This window comes from Pimephales promelas, chromosome 12 (genome assembly GCF_988280905.1).
Source record: "Pimephales promelas chromosome 12, fPimPro1.hap1.1, whole genome shotgun sequence".
Taxonomy (NCBI): domain Eukaryota; kingdom Metazoa; phylum Chordata; class Actinopteri; order Cypriniformes; family Leuciscidae; genus Pimephales; species Pimephales promelas.
In genome coordinates this window covers 21739470-21761507 of record NC_142780.1, presented here as the reverse complement: position 1 = coordinate 21761507, position 22038 = coordinate 21739470, and the positions used below count along the sequence as shown (strand labels likewise).

General features: G+C 36.8%; 2 protein-coding genes across 2 annotated transcripts; both read right to left on the bottom strand.

Annotated features, from left to right (window-relative positions):
- Positions 1 to 1885: 1885 nt before the first annotated feature.
- cdh17 (cadherin 17, LI cadherin (liver-intestine)) lies at positions 1886 to 13221 on the bottom strand. The gene is made up of 19 exons (XM_039679508.2): positions 13175 to 13221; positions 11070 to 11132; positions 9952 to 10047; positions 9696 to 9833; positions 9016 to 9154; positions 8755 to 8913; positions 8472 to 8630; positions 7280 to 7473; positions 6983 to 7111; positions 6697 to 6844; positions 6081 to 6296; positions 5919 to 5995; positions 5630 to 5821; positions 5295 to 5539; positions 4212 to 4342; positions 3898 to 4116; positions 2954 to 3064; positions 2734 to 2850; positions 1886 to 2643 (listed from the first exon to the last, which is right to left on the bottom strand). Exons 2-19 carry the CDS (start codon positions 11112 to 11114, stop codon positions 2555 to 2557), a joined length of 2604 nt encoding a protein of 867 aa, XP_039535442.2. The 5' UTR covers positions 11115 to 11132; positions 13175 to 13221; the 3' UTR covers positions 1886 to 2554.
- Positions 13222 to 14643: 1422 nt separating this feature from the next.
- On the bottom strand, positions 14644 to 20443 carry gem (GTP binding protein overexpressed in skeletal muscle). Its single transcript, XM_039679509.2, has 4 exons — positions 17948 to 20443; positions 16933 to 17009; positions 16631 to 16835; positions 14644 to 16431 (listed from the first exon to the last, which is right to left on the bottom strand). Exons 1-4 carry the CDS (start codon positions 18273 to 18275, stop codon positions 16154 to 16156), a joined length of 888 nt encoding a protein of 295 aa, XP_039535443.1. The 5' UTR covers positions 18276 to 20443; the 3' UTR covers positions 14644 to 16153.
- Between the last annotated feature and the right edge of the window lie 1595 nt (positions 20444 to 22038).

Genomic DNA, 22038 nt, shown 5'->3' with positions numbered 1-22038 from the left:
TACAGATGGGAGGGTCAGTTGACACTGTTATGGTTTTAATGTATTCTCCATTTGGCTCTGCTTCTCAAAACAATTGTTTTGTTCACTCTTTGGCAGATGACCTTCCAAACTGCCTAAAAGAGATATGTATTGTAAGAACAGGAATCAGCTCTTATTGTTTCTTTGATGTTGGCTGATGACAACACGTGTTACTGTATGTGGGAGAGACAGAGTCAGAAGTTGAGATGATAATCAGATGGCTAGGCAAAAAAAGACCATAGGATGAGGTGGACATCATTTCACCACTGAATCATTCATCCATCCGTCCATCCATTTGTTAGCCACAGGCAAGGTCAAGAGAGAAGTGCTGCTCATCTGTCAATCCATCTGATCATCCTTGGCTGTGTTAGCTAGTGGCAAAGCCAGTGGAAGAGTGGAGATCTGAGTCTAGTCTAGATTGACAGCAACCAAACTGAATGGTGCTGTGAAACACTTGAGAGAGATTAATGTAAATTGCTTTGTCCTGAATTGAATTGAATTTCATTGTCAGTAGTAACATAGTTAACAGTATGTTTTTTGTTAACGACCATCTGACTGAAGCTAACACTTTTAGGCTATCTGTTTGTGTAAGTCCACTTGGGGGTTCAGCGATTTTATTTACATCATCCCGCTCAGGGCTACTCCACAAATAAATAAATACTTGGCCATTAAATATTGATATGAGTTTATATTGTCTGTATATTATCTTAAAGTTTCCGCTTAGAGAAAATAGACTTCCTCTGAGGGTGATTTTCACTACAGTCGACAACTAAGAAGACACAAAATGGCACCAGTTATTTCGTTTGAAGGAAACGATAAAGCGCAAGTCAGCTGAGCTCTATGAGGAAAGTAAAGGGTTTAGGATGATCGGACTAATGTTGCCACGGGCAGTGAGTGACCAATCAAAATAAAGTATTGCAAAGAGCCATAAGGCCCTTACTGAGCCCGTTTAAAATGTCCATTCAGGCAACAAAATCCATAAACATCTGTTTTCATAGTATCTGGACACGTATAGATAAAGCTCTGAAATAAAAAACTTATTTTGGCTTGCTGAGGATTAAAAATACAGATTTATTTCTTCAGATTGTTGGTGATTAAAGTACAGCGTAACAGCACTTTTAACACTCTTTATATTGAGTCCTAAAACTTAGAAAAATAATCTATATTATGTTTTAATCAAACCCCAGTTCCCCAAGTTGACAATGTAAACACAACTCTCCCCTCTCTTCACTAGTTGTCACCAGAGTGCAGGAAGACAAGTAGCTCTGCGTGAGTCTCAGTCCAAAAATGGACACAGAACCCCCACCGGATGAGCTCTGGCTAATATCAAACATAAGGTATAGCCATGTTTTTACAATTAGGCTACTGCGTGACACTCTCCTCTGAGTCCGACTCCTCACTCAATCTAGCTCAGTGAGTTCATTTTCTTTTGTTTTTGTGTCTGTTATGGAAAATTGCTAAGAGATGGACACATATGAAAGATATAGATCAGCATGAAGAGATACAGACTAGTAATACAGACTGAGAATTTACGAGAGTGAGTTTTAGGCATCTCTGGTTTGTTTGATTTGTCTCTGATATGTTACAATAACTTTTTCTCTTTCAAGACCTGCGATGTTTGATAAAACCTTATAGAAACACAGGATAAGGATATACAATTACATAAGAATTATATAAGATTTTATCTTAGACGCTAAGACTTTACTCGTTACAAATATTTACTCTTGAAGAATAAAAATATCCTTTATGCCTAAAAGCTATAACTTGCATTATCTTGTCAATTTTAGGTTTTATACTATTGCTTTAATCTACAGTATATGTTAACATGTTAAAATGTGGGACAGTTGTGGATTTATAAAAAATACTATAAGATCAAAGTGTTACTTTATTTACAGAATTAACAATTTTGGTTTTTCAGTCAAATATGCAAACAAACAAAAATGTTGCCATTCTGTGATTTTTATACCTTCTTTAATAATAGAATTACACTGCAGAACCTGACCTTTGACCTCCACAAAAAAATGCTTTAGAAGAAAAGTCAAAAACAAAAATGTATGACATGGATAGATCTATGACATGGATAGATTTTAACACATTTTAGCTGATTCTTGGATAATGGGGAATAAATATAATAATTAGGTTTTAATAGGTTTAATCCATATGAAATATGACAACTCATGTCTCAAAGTAGTCTACTGTACCAAAAACCATAAACCACAAATTCCCAAAATACACCTGGTTTTGTGTTCCCTTTAAACACTAGGTGAAAATATACATCTATAAAGGGGGAAAAATAAAATGTCAAATATTTATAGCTTTTAAATATAAAATAATTATTAAAACTGCCAGGCCACATGGCAAATAAGTTACTGTTAAAACTGTCAGATGATGAAAAAAAAAAAAAAAAAACATGCATATTGATAATAAACCACTTATCGTTCAAAATAAAGGTGTGGGTGTGTGTTGAGGGCCATGGATGTCAGTTTTCCTGGGTTGTGTACTGAATAATGTTTGTAGTTGGCATGTCGCATTGACTCTAGAGCATTGCTTTAGTCTCTCCACCATCTGCTGCTCTCGTCTGATCCTTCTTCTTGATTCGGTACATAACAATGACCATAGACAGAACTGGAAAAGAAAGTCAAACTCAGTTTGCTTCTTTTTATGTTTAAATATTAACAGAAATTAGCAAAATTAGTTCCAACATATCAGTCTTACCGATAAAGCCGAATATTCCTGCCAGTATGCCGATGGTGCTGCCCATGCCCAGCTTCCAGCTGTGAGCTTCTGGCTCCATGTAACAGTAGCCCAATTTAGTGCAGTTACATATGCGCACTAAGAGAAACAAATCTCAGTTTAGATGTCATACCATGCCAAGTGCGAGCCTATGAGTGAGTTGAATGTTATATATGAAATACAGAGAGAAAAAAACGTTTACCATCAAACTTTTGAGTGATACCCATCCCAGCATTGTCTTTGATGTTAATGGGAACACTGACGTTCTGATCACTTGAGGGCTTCTTCTTCAGAATCAGCTTCGCTGAGGTTCCTGCAGGCACCCGAACGTGTTTACACAGTTACAGCAGTAAATAAATTAAATGCAGGAGGCATACACAAGGGCTTTTCACACTTAAAATAGTGAACGCTGGGTCATTCTAATACCTGGGTAAACCAAATCCTGGGTTATCTTGCTTCACGTTTCACATTGCAACTAATTTAACAAACGTTTTATTAACAAGGTTCGGGAGGAGCACGTTTAAGATAATTACCACGGGTGGAGAGCACTCAACAATCAATGATAATTGGTGTATATATAGACTCAGCAGTCTCACCTCATTCTATTGACAGTTTAGCAGTACCCCTCCACCACCCCTTCTCCACACTGCTAGTCCTAACTACTTACATAGGGGGAGTACTCCCCCCGGACACCACGCCAAATACGCATTCAACTTTACCCCCTCTAATTGTATGTAAGTGTGAACTTGTGAAATGGGGGTTAACAATTAATCTTGGGATAATTCAAAAGCTAATGTTTCACACTGTACATTCCTAAATCTCAGTGTCAGTTTTATTGATTGGATGAACACAGTATGCGACCACTTTACATAAAGGCTCTTGCATTGCGCATCCTCATATTATTTTACGGGTTCACAATTACATACTATTAGAGGGAGAAAAGTTTAATGCGTCCGGACCAGGGATTTCAAAACCCAGGGTAAAAAGCGATGCTAACCCTGCTTCTAATTTAAAATTGTGAAACGTTCCTTAACCCAGTGTTAAAAGCAGGGTTTAGAACGATGATTGATAACCACAATGTATGTGTGAAATGTACATTAGCCTGTTGTTTTTAGGGATAAGATTAATCTAAATTAGTCTACTCACCATCCACAGGTTTGATCTCAAAGTTTGGTGACTTGCGGTTAATTGAGAAGGTAAAAGGCTCTCCATAGGGGTCGCTATCCTTATCTACAGCAGTGAGTGTCAAGGGGGTCATGTCCTGAATGCAGATGAAGTTCTGTTTCCACTGAAGTTTGGGGTAGTTGTCGTTCACATCCAGCAGATGAATATTCACCTCCATCTCACCCTCCTGCTTGTCTCCCTCTGAAAGGAACCGAAATAGATTGTAATATTTACCAAATGCCATTGGCCTGGAGAGACATGATGCATCTGTGCTCTCTCTGGTGTGTTGGTCTCACCTGTCTCATAAGCGATGACTGTGAGTGTGATCTGCTCCACCGTCTCTCTGTCTAGAGCAGCTTTAGTCTTCAGTTCACCGGAGTCAGCGTCCAGCTCCAACCAATTATGTTCATCTCCTTCCATCCTTAACCTGACAAACAGAACATTCAAAAGCAGGAATTACATAAAAGCTTTTAAAAAATGCTAATTATTACTAACAAGAGGAATCATACAAGAGTTACAGCTCCCAGAGAGCTATTTTAAAAAACAAAGAGTGGAGGTGAACAGTCTCAAACCACTAAATAAACAACCTAAAACATTTTTTTTTTAAATATCGATGCAAAAGAAGAAGAAACATTTAAGATGCACTATTTCTAAGCCACTAATTAAATATGCAAATTTTGATTCATGTGAACAAAATGTCAGATCAACTTCCATTGAAGCACAAGATGCTTTTTAAGGATGATCTCAAACATGCTGGAGAACATGATCACCAAGTTCTACTCAAACTTGTAAAATTCTAATAAAATAATTTGGATTTTTTTTTTATTAAATGATAAAAATGCTAAATATACTTCTCACTTGTGCTCTCTGATATGTCAAACTACCAATAAATCTACCTAACAAATATCATAAAATTCCCTTCTTTAGCAACAAATCTAGCTTTAAAGTTTGGTTCAGCTAATGTGATTTTTTATCTAGAGCAAAAGACCAGAGTATTCCTTAAGGAAAATCCTTCAAATTCAAAAGTAATGTTTATATCCAGTTCTAAGTAACCGAGGTAAGTTTGCATAAACTTTTACCAGCAAAGTTATTAATCTGACAGAATTAATCACCTTTTTTCTTTTCAGATATTATTGGTCCACCACTAGGCTTGGAATTATATGTATTGTTCAGATCTCATGCTTTTATAAATATGTATATGTAAATATGTTTATATGTAAATATTCAAATAGTTAATAAAATAAGTTATAATAAGTTATAAATAACACATAACTACTGGAACATAACTCTCTCTTAGATAATGTTGAGAAGCATTGCGAACAAACAATCTCATCTCATATATGATCTGATTACATAGGAGACACAAAACAAAGCATTACTTGATGGTCTTTCCCTCTGGATCCTTGGCTTCAGCTTTCATTATGACGGTTCCAATCGTGATGTTTTCTGGGACATTGACATCAAGAGTGTCCTCTTTAAATTCTGGAGGCTCGTCCACGTCCACTAGCTGAATGACAACGACTGTTGTGGCATCTTCATCATATTCCAATCCTTCGACCAAGGGCTCGGGATTACGGGCATCAATCTGAAGGTTGAAGACGCTCTGGAGCTCGTAATCCAGTTGCTGAAAATCGACAATATGAAAACGAAGAAATATAAAAGGGAGAAAAAGCGGAAATGTACAAAGTTCTTGCAATATGAGTCATCTTGTTACCCGAGCGATGTAAACTCTGCCTGCTCCGGTGGCTTCATCAACCTCAATGGCTAAGAGGTTATGTGGGTCTCCAGCGGAGATATGATACTCCACCCTAGAGCTTCCTGTTCCTGGGTCATCTGCATCTGTGGCTTTGATAATGAGCAAAGTGGTGCCCGCTTCAGCCAGTTCAGGAACACTGTAGGTCCCATACTGCAGTAAATTACAGCAGAGATTTATTATTCAATACTCCATAGAAAGAAGTAATATATTTGAAGTATTTTAGTAATGAAACAAAATGTATATATACATCTTTTTTCTCGAAGACAGGGATTTCATTATTGATGTCGATGACCTTGATGATCACTTTACATTCCGCAGTGTAAACTACAAATGAGTGAAAAGGTTAGGATGCACATTCTTCTTCATAAATGTTCATTTTCAGTTCATTTTGAGTTCAGGTTGCACTTACCTTGATCAGACACTGTAAAGGTGAGCTCATACTGAGACACCTCTTTTCTTTGAAAGTTTTGATTGGCTACTTTGATTTCACCATTTACTTGGTCGATGGTGAACATGTTCTCATTTGGGTGGGTAGGTGTCTGGCTCAGGAGTGAGTAGGTTAGTAATGAGTTCAGTGTGTTCTCTTCATCACTATCATGAGCAAGCAGAACGCCGATCGTATTACCTAAAGACATGCATATCATTAAAAAGTGTCATTGAAAAATAATGGCAAAGTTAATCATTAAAGAATTATCATCCTGTCTTAGACCACATTGAAAATCTGGCATTCAAAACCTAATTAAAACCTGTAAATAGTTTTAAAACATTTTAAACAAACATTATGATGTAAAATGAATAAATGTTTGAGATTCTGTTGATTTGAATTTTGAAAATGAGGACAAACAAATACTAAGCTATAAAGCTAAGAATTTAGATTTTTTTCTTTGCCCAAAAATGTTTTATTTTGATTATACAAATGATCATTTTTGGCTTTTGGACACATCTTTGAATTCATTTGCTCAGTTTCTGACGTGCGCCTGGTTTGAATGGTTGTAATGTGTGTATAAACACTCTCACTTTATTACCTATGGGCTCATTCTCCTGCACTTCAAACACTGCGCCTTCATCACACACAGGAGGGTTATCATTCACATCCTCCACCCGCACAACAATCTCCAAGGGTTTTTCCAGCTCAACGCCATGTTCATCTTCTGCCATGGCCACCAATATGTACTAAACACACACACACATAATTGTTATTAAAGGTCAGGCTTCGAATACAACACTCAGTTTTATACAATAATTAACGGAGTGAACTAGGTTGTAGACCTATTAAAAAATCTGTGAAATTTCTCTTGCATTTCTATTTACCATATCTTTCACTTCTCTGTCCAGAGGACCTGTAGCATAGATCTCTCCATCTTGATTGATGGTAAAGGGGAAATTAAGTCTTTCTTTCTGTACCAGCCTGTAGAGTGCGGTGGGATCATTGCTGCGCACCTATAAAACACACACACACACACACACACCCCATATGCTAACTCATTTCAATGTAAGATTTGTATTCACTTCAATAGAATAAAATTGTATATTTTTTATTATATGAATAACAATGTAAAGTATAGGCACTGCGGACCATAACAACATTGTTTTTAGATCCAGACTTACTGTAGTAAGATACATAGGGTATTCCTCGTCTAAATTTTCTCTAATGGCAATTGGTGCAGGGCTGACCCAGAGGTTTTGAATGATAACTATGTTGACTCGTGTCGTGCTGCTCAAAGCGTTTGGATCTCCCAAATCTTCTGCACGAACAATCAGTGCATAGTCTGGATCCACCAGAAGATCCACTTGTCTTCTTTCTGCTCATACAAAATAAACACTCATTAATTATTATTGATTATTCAACTTTCACTGAATTTGATTGGCTGAGGGGTATTCTAAAGAGTGCAGCAGCAAATGTTTAAGCCTCTTTACTACCATTCTGCGTTCTTTTTACACTGTGGTGTGACTAAATTAAGATTAGAGTGTATGTTATCTTGGATGTTATCTTGTTAACATAAGAGTAAACATAACATGGTAAACATTAGAGCGAGCGCATCATTGAGGATAATCAAATAATATAGAAAGATAAACGTTCCCAGAGTAGCTACAAAGGACTTTAAGTTATGTTAGTAGCATGATGTTGATTGGTTTGAGTAAGTGTATCTTGAATGGTGAAGTAATCTGGGTCAAATTTCTGAGATTGATGTAATCTGCACTGCTTGAGCTCAGTTAATGAGTGAGCTCTACTTTACAGCGAGTGCCACGTTCCACACACCAGAGCGAATGTAATCACAAAAGTGCTCATCCACTGAAATCAACACACCAGTTTAATCTGAGTGTGTATGTGAGAGTGAATAATCAGCTCCGTTCGTTTCAACCTCATTCTGAATGACGTGTCCCAGATAGCAGGTACGTCTCTAAAATGTCTGCTAGAGAGCGCTTAATCTGGAAAACATCTGTTGTGTGCAAACATCTGATAAGCATCTTAGATAAAGCAGTTTTACATACATTCTAAATAAAAAACATTAACATTTGATAGGTAACGTATTAGAGACGTATTGCAGATGAGTAAATGCATCTCGCAGATGTAAATGCAGACATCAAATAGACGTCTCCGTGATACACGTGTGCTATCCAAACAGAGGAAAGAGACTCAAAAACTGGTTTCATTTGGTCCATTTATACATTTCTTACTGAATATGTCTTATTCGAATGCTAGTAAATAAGTCTCTGAGTCTGGCATGATTATATGCACAACTTAAACTGCTGTGTGCCCAAATCTGTCAAATAGCATGATCATTGTGTGTGTTCTCACCAACACGCTCGACGCATGTGTAAAAGGGGTTGTTCTCTAGTGGTATGTTGTTCTTTGGAATACAGTAGTCCTCAAACTTCTTCCTCAGGACATCAGGACTGCCACGGACCTCCCCGCGGCTGTATGTTACGGCAGGCCTGGCCTTCAGAGACGCTGCTCCTGCAATACAAAAGCCATATAAGGAAATAACAGTTTGACATTCAATGAAAAACCACTCAATACAAATAGCATGCACATTTGAGTTTTTCATGTATGTTTTTTTTCCCCAAATGTGTTGATGTACCTTGTTCTGTTATAAAGATCTCTCCATTGTCTGGGTTTATGCCAAAGTAAAACATGTTTTCAGGATTGGGGATTTGGTTCACAATGCTGAATTTCAGTTGAGCGTTTACTGTGTTGGGATCATCTGCGTCTGATGCAAACACCTGCATGAACACGAATCCTGCACACACACAAGATTAAAAGTACAATGAAAAGTAGGTTCATAGAAAGCGTTTAGAGAATCAGCAAGTTTCAGTGTCTGATGATAATGTGTGTTTCTCACCTGCAGGTGAATGCTCTCTAACCCTGCCACTGAATTGACTTTCACTGAAGACAGGGTTATTGTTGTTGACATCCACAACTTGCAAAACAACAGAGTAAGGCCCATCAACAGTTTCACCATCTGCTGATCGTGCTTCAATCTGAAGAGAAACACACATATTTAGAATTGTTTGTATTATGACAGATCAAAATATATTATATGACTTGAGGTGTGACGTGCTACACAATTTAAAACCTGTAAAATTCTATATATATGTAAAACCCTACATATATATATATATATATATATATATATATATATATATACTATTTTGTATTATTATTACTTCTTTATTTATGTAATGTTTTATGACCCCATATAAATGGAAAGACTACAAAGGAATATATTGTACTTTTAGAAATAAATGTTCACTTCACAAAATCACTTAAAATACATTGTCAAGGTAATGCATGTATTAAAAATTGTGAAAAATAAATGGTGACCAGTTTAAGGACCTAGTGTAGAATTTCGTTGAACATATATTTGAACCCAAAACCCTGTCGCTAAAAAATAATCCATGGAAGTGTCAACAATGTGTTATCTGCATACTAGAAACAAACACCATAGGCATTTTGTGTCTTTTTACAGATCCAGGTGCTTAAATGTTATGTGTAATACATCACACTACAATAATATATTACATGTAGACGGTGGTTTTTCTCAGGGCTCCATTCCAGAGGATGCTCCAGGAATAGCCAGCCGTCTGAAGAGATGCTGATCTTTCCTTCGGTCTCTCCACTAACGTGATATGAAGAGACACCTTCCGATGCAGATGTAAACTGAACAAAGAACAGATTTCTAGAATATTTTCAATAAAAACATTCAAAAATATTACTGACGATAGAAACCATTCAGAGACAACTAACCATTCAAACACAAGAACCGAGCCAACAGTACCTGGTAAATGGGATAAGGCACAGGTGTATTCTCTGGCACATCTAAAACTTTATGATCTAAAATCCCCGTTTTGTCCTCCAGACCTATCCCATGAGCCTGAGAGAGGAAAAGGGGTCTGAAGAATTATGTGAGAATTTGACTTTTTGCAAAATCACCAATATACTTAACACAGTCTCATCCCAAGAAGTCATATCTGACGTCTTGGGACGTCTTTTGACCATTCGTCAACATCCGCCTTTTTAGGGTACCCTTAAACGTCGGTTACATGACGATCCCGGGCCGTCATATAACTGACGCTTTACCTTTAACGTCGGTTAGGTGACGGGGTAGGCAACCACACCATGTTATCAATTATCAATCTAGCCAGTCATGAACAACATTAGTGGCCAGTATTGTTCCTGAGAATTGAATTTCCTTGCACACACCCTCTAACCACACCTCTTAATAAATAACTGAATGAAGCGGTTTAAAGTCCCCGTGAAATCAAAATTGAACCTATTTACTTTGTTAGCGCACATTACTAGTCTTGTGGTGAACAATTAATCCGTGCAAGTGAATATATATTAAAAAAATGTTTTACCTTAGTAATCTTTAATCAAAATCTGAAAAGTTACTTCCGGTCTGGAACGGTTTCTTTTTCTGATGACGTAGGTTTCACAGTTTGGTTGGGGAAACGCTTAACCACTCCCCTCAAACCGTTAGTTTGCTATGAGCGAGAGATGAAGAGGAGGAGCGCTAGAGTAAAACCCCGCCCTCTGTTCAATATTCCGTTTCACTTGGAAATACGTCACAGCACTGGAGAAAAATCTTTTGCAACTTTCGGTTCACGGGGACTTTAATTACTATATTGTCTTATTGCAACCTATGCAGTAAATAGTCCATTAAATCTGTGATGTGAAGGTCGTTGAAAATTTGACAGTTTTTGTTGATTATTATTGATGTAGAACAAATCATTTTCCACTGGCTGAATGAATCCAGATTATGTCTCTGTCTTTGATTAATGGAGTGTGCACGGGAAAAATGGACTTCAGCACAGTTACTCATTTATGGACAGAATAAAAGATTGTAAGGAGACTACAAGGTCATCAAGTTAAAATCCTACTCGCACACACACTTACAATGCTGACGAGAAGGGTCAAGTATAGCAAACGTGCACCTCTCATCGTCCCGAGCAACAAAACCTGATGGAAAAGACATGAAAACATTGCCTTTAATTAACTAATTATTACAAAAGCAATAATAATTTATAGCAGTGATGTTTGTTTGTCAAATAACTTTATCAGATTGCCATTCCCTGAAATGATGGCTCATGCTGTGCAAACTGAGCAATACTTTGGAGGTGTCAAAAATGGTAGGCTTGCCATTCGCCCAGTCAGGAAATAAAACCATCGCCTTCTTTAATGTTAAACTTCAGTCAATGATTATCAGCAAAAAGTACTATTCAACGAAGTAAATCACATTTAGCATATTAAAATATGTTTTTATATATTTTCCTTTATTATGAAATATTTTGAGTATATTTTGTCAGTCGGTCTCAAATACAAACAAATAGTGGATTTGATGGTGACATCATGGCTGTTGTCCTGTGTGTGCGCGTGTTTTCATGAATCGCAGCCCATAAAAAGGTTATTTAAAGGGCACTTGGCATTCTCGAGTGGGTGGCGTCCTGTGCCAGACAGCACTGACTAAGTGTGTGTCACTGCTGCATCACAGTTTATTACATCTAACAATGTCTGTGCTGACAGTCATATTACAAAGTCTTTTAAACAAATGAACCATTAAATATTTGTACATGTACAATATTATGTACATACATGTGTATCCACACATCTGAGAATAGGAATGGGCCAAACTATATTATACAATGTTTCAATGTTTGTGTGTTTTTTAACCTTTCTTTCTTTGTCTGATTTTCAATTGCAATACATGATGAAACAACAGTGCATTTTAAGGTTAATATCTCAGTTCAGTTGATTCTCAAATTAAATGACAACTTTATGAAGATGTTGCTATAGTAAATGCAAAAACAATATTGTTTTTTCTCAATTTAACATATCAGTGAAAACATTTTTTTGTTGAAAGTAACCTGGTTGGCTTAAAATGTTGAGTTTACTGAAACTCGGACAATTTTTAGTTAATACAATGAAATGAAGAGAGAGAACAATATTAACATTGTTAATATCAATATCATTATATTAATTAATTAGACAGTGGTAGACCACAAATGAATACAGGAAGTTGTGAAGATAAACAGTAAACAGAATTCTCTAGAAAAGTTAATCTGATCAAACACAGTGTGTGTGAACAGATAACCATCTCTAGATAAATCGGATTGTTTTAGTTGCAGTTTGAGTCCATCCAAGAGTAGATTAAGCTGTGTCGGCTGTTCTGTACTGAAATAGTGTGTTTAAATAAGCTGTAAGGTTTAGTGCTTTACTGATACTGGATTTTTATTCCACTTGTATCTGTCAGATCTATTGTGAAAGACAGACACGCCTTGAGACAGATGTGACACAAGGTGACATTGAAGTTAATGTGACCTCTGATAAGCTACTTTTGCTTAAACCTCAATGAACACTTTACAGATAAATGATTGTTTCATTATATCTTATGCCTACATAAGGAATCAGGACATTCTGATGCACAAGCTGAAATCAATACCCGCGCTCGATGTTATAAATACCAGCTCAAAGTAGCAGTAAGAATGAGAGTAAAGCAAACATTTTCAAACTGAAAGTGTTTTAAAACGAAACCAAGCAATTCAAACGACATATCAAAATGTATTTATCCATTACCGTGAGGTTAGATAGATATAAACAACAGTAAAGTTTTTAGTATCGAGGTATGAGAACAAAAGGCCTTGATTTCCAGCCAAAGCTTGTGACCTCTGATGACATTCTAACAGTATGAGATCAAAAAATATTAAAGGCCTACTTGCTCCTCTAGAAAATATGCTCATAAATACGTTCGCTCCCAGAATGCAATTCTACAATGCTACAGCAATTTGCGATAATCTTTAAATGCCCTTCCACATAAGCTGGTCTACGTCCTACTGAAAGCACTGAGCAAAGTCAAACAAGATCACAGCCGGTCGTAGGCAGCGGAAGCATCGTCACAAGGCTAATGACATATTGGTAACTAAAAATGTATACTTTTATAATCAGCCTAAACTAAAAAGACAGCAACTAAGAAGAAATACAATGAAAGGATAAGACACACAGACCTGTCAGCAGAGCTCCTCTCTTCTCAAAAGACTGAGGTTTCAGTCTTGCAGAGTTTCCTGCTCAAGTCAAAGTTTAACTCAACTTTATTGAGGCTAATCATTATCAACTGATTCACCATGAAGGGGAGTGGACTGTAAATGTAATGTATTTTATGACACCATTTAGGGTACAGTATACTGTGGATATGTCAATGTGCAAACATCTAGCATTTCATTAAAGTCACCATATTTTAATGGAATATTGCAGTATCTGTTATAAATGATTTATCCATTCACTTTTATTTTAACCCATGTGCCTTCAAATGACGTCCGCTCCCACTTGCAGTGACATCTTCCCGTCTCTGGTGATGTGTTTACTGGTGCGAGGGCGGGGCATCCTGTCACTCACAGCAATATCACCCAATCAAATCCAGATGGACAAAATCAAGCAAGAAGCCGTTTCACTTTATACGTCACAATAGAGAAGAAAAGACTATCCAACTATTTATAATATAACTATAATATTTTCTGTGCAAGATGATTAGAACGCAAGGGACAAAGCAAAATTCTGAGATCAATCTTGAACAAAAAAAGCAAACATCTCTGAGAACAAGCTGTGACAGATGAAAATCACTGTACATATACAGGCAGCGTAAAGGTCACCTTCTTCACAGCAGTATGTTCACAATCTTGAGTAATACAGGGCTGCAATCTTTGGTCATTGACCTTTTGATGGACTCTGGCTTGGTTGTTTCTCATATTTGAGTCTCAGTTCTTCTGATACTGAAAATGAAAACATTTGCAAGAACAAGTATTCATCAATGACATCCCCCAAGAAGCCTATGGACTAGTATCCAGCTCTCAGATTTCATCAAAAATATCTTAATTCATGTTCCGAAGATGAATGAAGGTCTTACGGGGTTGGAACAACATGGGTGAGTAAATACTGACAGAATCCCTTTAAAGAAATAGTTCACCTAAAAATAAAACTTCATTTACTCACCCCCATGTCGTTCCAAACCTATGGCTTGCTTTCTTCTGTGGAACACAAAAGTAGATATTTTTAAATTCTTTTTTTTTTGTATTACCATGAAAGTTCTTTGTTTTGTACCCCATTCATTTTCATTGTATTGACAAAACAGTGTAAACATTCTATAAATTATATTTTGTGTTCCACAAAAAAAATATAATCATTTGATGATTTATAGAATGATTTGAAACAATATGATTAACTAAGAGTGACAGCTCACTTTTTCTCAGCAACACTTTAAGCAATATAATATAAATTAAAGCAAAATAATATACCGTAAGACATTAACTTCTGGGAAATCTATTGTAATGACTTCCTGTATAAGTGATTCTTTACATGTAAATGTCTATGGCTAAAGGCACCTTGAGTGGCAGTTACTCAAGAAGTGCCCATGCTTTTCCACTGACTAATTATTATGCAGCCGTATCAGCAAAATGAAGAGAAGGACGAGGGCAAAGAGTAGGGTTAGGGATGAAGATATTTACTGCTGGCATTGGTACTAAAACAGAAATGTTGCTGATGATGTGAACTATTGCAATTGGTTGACCACATTTGTCAATAACATTGCAACACTATTGTGTTTAAAGTTTGATGTAACAGTCCACCTGCTGCCTCATGCATAGCAGATCTGACAGGATATGGCCTCAAAATGAGCAATACCTGACAATCTGCTAGCCTGCCATAATCAAAAATAAAAAGGCAACACAGCTTCCTAGCTTCAGTCTTAACAGTTTTGACACATACACTGCATTCAGAATTATTCAATCACACAACAGCAGTGATCACACATTGAATGTGTCATTGGTTTGCCCTTTTCACCTTTGAAAGGTAAGTAGGAGGAGTGTTTCCGAACAAAAGTGTTCCTGTAATACACACATATATTCAGTAGGGGTGAAGCTGTAATAAAAAGACTGTGCTGTACACATAATCTGTGAATTATCGTTATAGAATAATCTTTATATCTCACTTTACAAGTCACTTGCATTATCTAAGATTAATAAATGCTTTAGAAGTATTTTTCATTGTTAGATTATGTATTTATCAATTGTTAATAATACCTATAGTCACAAATGCTCTACTTGATTGGTGACCTATAATAGTATCTTTGTGTTAAATTTGCCAAAATCCTTGTTTTCTTTTAATATTTCCAGCAATAAATTAGATATTAAGTCCCAGACTTTCAATGTATAATCAAACTTTGGACCCCACTGTATTTTTGATTGTATGTCGGTTGAAAACACACTTAATTGACACTTTAAAATGATCGATTAGGGTACATTGACAATGATGAAAAAAACATAAATGTTTATGTGTATTATTCACAGACGGCATGTTGTCAAAACACTCCCATTCACAAGGATCCACGAAAATGTCTAAAAATGCTGCATGTCAGACCAGAGTAGGGTGATGTCACTATGATGTCACAATGTGCCTGGTCTGAACACATTATATGCATGACGTCACCCAAATTAGCTTACATGAAAACAGTATTGTTTTTAAAATCTTGCAGTTTTCAAAAATTTGTACGGAATTTTAATTAGATTCAAATACAGAATCAGTATCATAATAATACCACAGTAACAGCTGGTTTATGTTTTCAAGGTTAATGTATTTTCAGCTTTTCTGGATGTGTGCACTTTTAAAAGGACTAAAAATATTTACAATTAATCTAAAAAAAAAAAACTCTTTAGATTAAAAAAAAAATTGTATTTCTTTTAACAGCACAAGTTGGAAAATACTTGTTTTTACACACACACACACACACACACACACACACACAGAGAGAGAGCATTCTGTCCTTCACAGAGGGAGCGAGAAGCCTGCAATCATTGCTCTTCTAGTACAGTCTAATATAGACATAAACGGCTTTCTTAAAACAACTTACAGTAAAGCAAGCACTTGATCAGACACTTTGCACCCAAACTTCATACAATACAATTAAAACATTCAGAGCTATTCAAAGTCACACACTATAGACTCATCAGGTCATGACATGATTTAGACTTGAGTTTGAAGGCAGCTTGCTTGTTCTTCTTAGCAACCAATCTGTTAATGAAACGCTTTGCTTTCTTTGGGAGACTCTCCCGACGCTTTTGAAGAGAACAGCGCCTGGTGAGAGTCTCCAAGCTGTCTCTTCGTAGACGGAGCTGGCGGATGATGCCCTCAAACAGCGGCCAGACGTTGTGTTGCATTGCTGCTGACGTCTCAATGAACTTACAGTCAAAGACAGCAGCAGACGCACGCCCCTCTGAAAAAAAAGAGTGGACATCAAGTATGAAATAAAAATTCTCAGTGATGTAAGCTAAAACAAATAGTAGCTTTAACAACTCCGTGAGAGGATTCAGGTTAAGAAGATTAAATATGCTAGTTTTAATGCTACTGAAGTAACTGTATTTAAGATAAGGAGTATAGCTGGATTTAAGAGTTTTACTAGGCTACATATTTACCACTAATGGACACTTCTCGGCAGCGGACCAGGTCACATTTATTTCCAACCAGGATGATTGGAGTGCGGTCAGCCTCACGTTCCCGCCGGAGCTGAATACGAAGTTCTGATGCGTGAAGGAAGCTTGAACGATCTGTTATGGCATAAACTATAATGAAAGCATCTCCTGCCTGCAGACATCGCTCCTGCGTCCAGCTGCCCTCCTCCTGACGGACACAAAAAGTAGAATGTCTCAGAACCTCTCATCTCTTATAAGAAAGTAGGCTGTCTTAATATAATTTGCTGACAAACTAAAAGTGTTACCTGTGAATCCCACATGTCGAGTAGGGTAACGGTGGCCCTCTCACCGTCTACTGGAATTGTCTGCTCGAATACTTCACCTAACAACATTAAAAAGGACAACGAGTTGAAACAAGCTAAGGTTGTGAATACTGGCCATGGCAAAATTGTCGAAAATTATAATTTGACCTACTTTAAGAAAGTATATGAATTATATCTTATATTGACAATAAACAAATCTATATTTGAAGTTTTCAGTGTAATAAGGTTTGTCTTGCGACTTTGTAATTAATTATTTATCAGACTATTGCATCTGAAAATATGACTGGATATTTTTTAATTTATGAACTTTATAAATAACCAAAATGAAAACTCTGTCATCATTTACTCATCATAACGTTCCAAACCTGTATGCATTTCTTTATTCTGCTGAACACACATGAATATATTTTAAAGTACAAGGGACCTATTAAATTCCACTTTTTTCTCCATAATATGGAGGTCAATGTGGCCCATTAACCATTTAGTTAGGCTACTGATTCATCAAAATACCTTTTATGTTCAGCAGAAGACATTCATACAGCTTTGGAACAAAACTTGAGGGTGAGTAAATGATGACAGACTTTTCATTTTTGTATAAAACTGTGCCTTTAAGAACGTAAGTGGAAAGGTAACTATGGAATAGTCTCCCGGTTCATATCAGAACTTTCCAAACTTTATCCATGTTTAAGTCTAGGCTACTCTTAAGACTCATTTATTTTCTTTGGCATGTAATATATTGACTTGTTTTTTATGATTACTTTCATGCATTCCACCTAAGCTATTTCACATCTTGTTCTCTGTTTTTTCTACTATAGGTTACCTACTTCTAACTTTGGTTGGTCAACTTCGGTAGATAGTGCTTTATAAATAAACATTGTAATTGTAGCTAGGCCTATTGTATCAGTGCCACTTTGTGATTTTTTTATGCAATTGACTAGTTAATATCGCTGTGAACAGTTGGAGTATTAAAGAAAAGTCAAGTTAATTGTCAACATACCTCCATACAACTCGCATTCGCTGCCCATGCTGTCAGACGCCCCAGCGAATATACTGGCGAGCGCGGACTTGCCGACACCGCTGTCTCCAAGCAGGACAACAGTGAAGGGTCCAACCGAAGCTGGAGTCGCACACTCGTTCGAGAGAGCGGAGTCTGAAGAGGAGGACGAGCAAGAGCAGGAACTGGAACTAGACCGGGACATCCCAATATCGGGGCGCGAGAAAGCATCACTCAGCAGCTGCCCACCGTCCGTCCCGCAGATGCTCCACCGGTGCAGGTGATGCTGAACGCGAATGCTGTGGCGCCGCATGTTCGCCAACAGGGTCATGTGTGCAATTCGGCGACAAACACTAGATTGTTTAAGCGACGGTTGTCTCTTTGAGTGTGACTTAAACAAAGAATTAACGGACTAAATCGGACGATGGAAAATTGTGCTCCAATACCCTAATGGATTCAGTCCCATCCAGCAGGAACCTGTTCAGCAAGAAGATCTAATTGCTCTTGGCTTCGTTCGTTGTCTTCAATTAAGCGCACCTGAATGAGGATTGGTGTGTTTTTGCCCTGGTAATCCTGTCCGTCAAGCTATATTTTGCGCAGTAATGTGCTTTGAGCTCTCAGTGCAGTTCATGGTTATATTAAGGTCTCAGTTAGCAGTGAGGATTTCCTTGACGTCACTTGTCCCTCCCAGTGAGCTTCAGCGGGTCTTTCCTATACCAACCGATGGGTGTAAAATGCAGTTTCATCTCTAGAATCATGTCTCGCTTCGAAGCGTGGGAAACTTAGGGAAATGTATGTTTTGTGCAATTTAAGATATTAACTACGTAGGCCTACATAATTTGATAATATTGCCAAATGATTTACCGATCAAGTTTTTAACGATATTCTGATAGGCTATTAACCACAATCATTCTATTCTATCTAAACAGATTTTAAGTGTTTATATCCCATCTTTAATACATTATTAATTTCCACTTTCCATTGTTATAACATTAGCTATGCTTAATAAATTCTCACACATCTTTAGGCATTCTCACACGTATAGGCTATGAAAATAGCTTGCATAACCTTTTTTATTTCAGGAACGGATGAAAAGGATGATCATGGTTGACATCAAAAGTTTGAAAACCGTTATCATCTATATTTTTTTAAAGTAATAATTCTTTCTGGGAAGGGTGTAATTTACAGGTCACACACATGCAGTAGAGATAGTGAACTTGTCAGAAGTGCTGCATACAAAATGCAACTATTGCAGGTGGTATTGCCAAAGTCAGTGACATTATGCAACCTTGATTAGTATGTTGGTTAGCACAGTAAACCAGTTAAGGCCAGGTTAAAGCAGGACACCTATTAGAGCAGTAATTAATCGTATTAAGTACAGACACAGACAAACAAATTAGAAGTCATTCGATGATAAAGCATATTCTAAATAATATACTACATATTTTATATAAAGATCTGATAGACTTGTACTGAATTGCAGAATGCAAATCACAATCTGAACTCTGTAACAAATCATATCTCGTGGTCATTTTATTTCTGTCCTGACTTCCATGCAAACACCAATCAACAAGAGACCATTACTGAACCAAACCAAGATCGACAGGTTCCATCATTATTTTCAATACTATTCGGCATGCAAACAAAACAAGGGGTCAGACAGTGTCCATCACCAGATGCTCATGCTCTCTATTTCTATTACTATTATGCACTAACATGCACATGTAGCGAGATGCCGATTACATTCTCTGCTGCTCAAAGGGCCACAAATGACAGATTATAATGAGTTATTAATGTAATTGCTGGATTATGAGGAGTTTCTATCAGGATTGATATAGACAAAAGGGATTGGACGGATAAGAGAAATCACAGTGGAGTGCTGGATTATTTCCTTCATTCATTCACTTCTCTAAGAGCAGATCAGAAATAGGTTATTAGAGATCAGAGATGGCCAGAGATGTAAAAATGGTGCTTTACAGATAATATGGATGATTGATGCACCACAAACATCAAACTAAAAGCATAATGGTGCTTTTCTGGTGTGATAACTGGAACAACGCAAGCATGGGTTAGTGCAGTGCAACTCGTGGTTAAGGGCTGCTATGGTCATGTCAATGAAGACTGAGACCTGAGCTGAACGCTGATTCCAGTCCAATTAATTGCAGTAACTGGGCCATGCGTCATGAAAGAAGGGATGAGTTAATTTAGTCTTGGAGAGCAAATGCCACAAAGAAAGAGATTAGACAGGGTGTCAAATGTCAAGTACCTTAAAGCATCCAAATTGAGATGTTCACCTGGATGATCAACTTTGACTTTTTGCATAATTCTACACTGTAAAAAAATATTGTTAGTTTAACTTAAAAAATAAGTAACCTGGTTGCCTCGAAAAATTGAGTTTACAATGAAGGAGATTCATTTAATCACCAGAAACTCAAAATATGATGTTATCTGAACTTAATAAATTATCTAAGTTGATTTGACGAAAGAAAAAATGTTGTGATTACAAATCATGAAAATATTTTTTTTACAGTGAATAAATGTTTTTTTTTTTTTTAAAGTTTACCAAGATTTTTAAAGGAACATGAGGCATGCACTGAAGCCTAGAGTAATTGCAGCTGAAAATCTAAAATATCTAAAAAATTTTACAAAATAGAAAATGGTTTGTAAAAATATTCTAAATATGTAATAATCGAGGGGTGTAGACTTTTTGAATTTGATGATTGGGGTAAATTGCACTTATTTTGTCTACGGGAAACATAAATATCTCAGATTCTAAAGGGCATCTTTAAATTTAAATTTGCATCTTGAGGACCAAGTGAATATTTTCAGCTTCAACTAATAGTTGTGAATGAGTCCCTCAATGTGAGAAGATGGATCTCAAAATCATACAGTCACGGTTGAAAAGAAAAGGGTTCAAATATGCAGAAGATTCTAGAAACCCCATGAATGTGAGGAACCTGTTGAGGTTTAACTACTCAGGACAAACTAGGAACTCTAATTTTAATGTTTCTTGTTTTGAAGGCAGGCAAGGCGATTTGTTCCAGAAACATTTTTATTATGCTGGTTGAAAGTCTCTTTACATCCCGATAGCAATCACTAAGTTAAGCGGTCTAAATGTATTTATATATTATGTACTATATAGGGAGTGGGAGAAAAAAAAATTGATCCATCGTGATTCTCTCTCGATCGATTCTGATAATTTCAGAATCGATTCTGAGTTTAGTTTTTAACCAGATGTGTAATGACGCTGAGTTTGCTTTAGAAACACCCGTATTCTGCTTGCTTCCAATTCCTCACATAGGCCTATATACACCACATAATCCTACATAATCCATGGAAGTCGTACCATAAAATGTTCGTCCCATCATTGCATTTGGACCGGTGCGATGTCCTACCTGCCAGTCAACCTATGTAACTCTGCGCACTCTGCTCAAACATCAACAGAGCGATTCATGCAAGCCATGGTAACAATAGATTCAAGCATGCAACATTTCTTCAGACACAGCAACGGTCGTACTATGACATCACGCTTTGCTGCATCTTTTTATAACATGAAATCAACAAATACACTCAAAATGTAAAAAATATAGAATCTACTTGACTTTACTGCAAAAATATTGTTCTATTAATTCAACCAAGAGATCACGCCATTCCGAATTTATGCGTTTCAATGGCAACACTATCAACACCTTAATGAATCTGCAACAGTCAGGTGATACAAGTCAATGCACTTTATGTTCATTAATGTTATGTGCTTTGAGACCCGAGATAGTTTAACGGCGTCTCTCACCTTGTGACACTTTGCAAACTCTGCTGTGCGCGTTTACGTGTTTTGAAGGAGGCATGGCTTTGAAGACACTCTGAAGGGAAGGTGTAATCTCATGCTTTCAAAGCTATAGCTTTTGCTATTGCTAGCCTCTCCAAAAAATCGCCTACCAAGGTCGGTTTGTAGTTTTTTGTCATTCATAATTACATGTACGCTATTGCATTAATGTGAATTGCCGAAGCCATTTTCCAAGCATAAGTAAAAAGCTTTGTTACGTACAGTATGCACCGGAAATGCCCCATTACATCCTCATCAACATAACTGTTCT

Excerpts from the sequence above, each read along its gene's own strand:
- cdh17 (XM_039679508.2), bottom strand. The coding sequence starts at position 11,114 with ATGAGAGGTGCACGTTTGCTATACTTGACCCTTCTCGTCAGCATT. Across the intron at positions 9,155-9,695 it reads AGAAAAACCACCGTCTACAT|ATTGAAGCACGATCAGCAGA; the intron begins GTAATATATTAT and ends GTTTCTCTTCAG. Across the intron at positions 7,474-8,471 it reads CACATGCGTCGAGCGTGTTG|AAAGAAGACAAGTGGATCTT; the intron begins GTGAGAACACAC and ends TTGTATGAGCAG.
- gem (XM_039679509.2), bottom strand. The coding sequence starts at position 18,275 with ATGACCCTGTTGGCGAACATGCGGCGCCACAGCATTCGCGTTCAGCAT. Across the intron at positions 17,010-17,947 it reads CGAATGCGAGTTGTATGGAG|GTGAAGTATTCGAGCAGACA; the intron begins GTATGTTGACAA and ends TAATGTTGTTAG. Across the intron at positions 16,432-16,630 it reads CCGAGAAGTGTCCATTAGTG|AGGGGCGTGCGTCTGCTGCT; the intron begins GTAAATATGTAG and ends CTTTTTTTTCAG.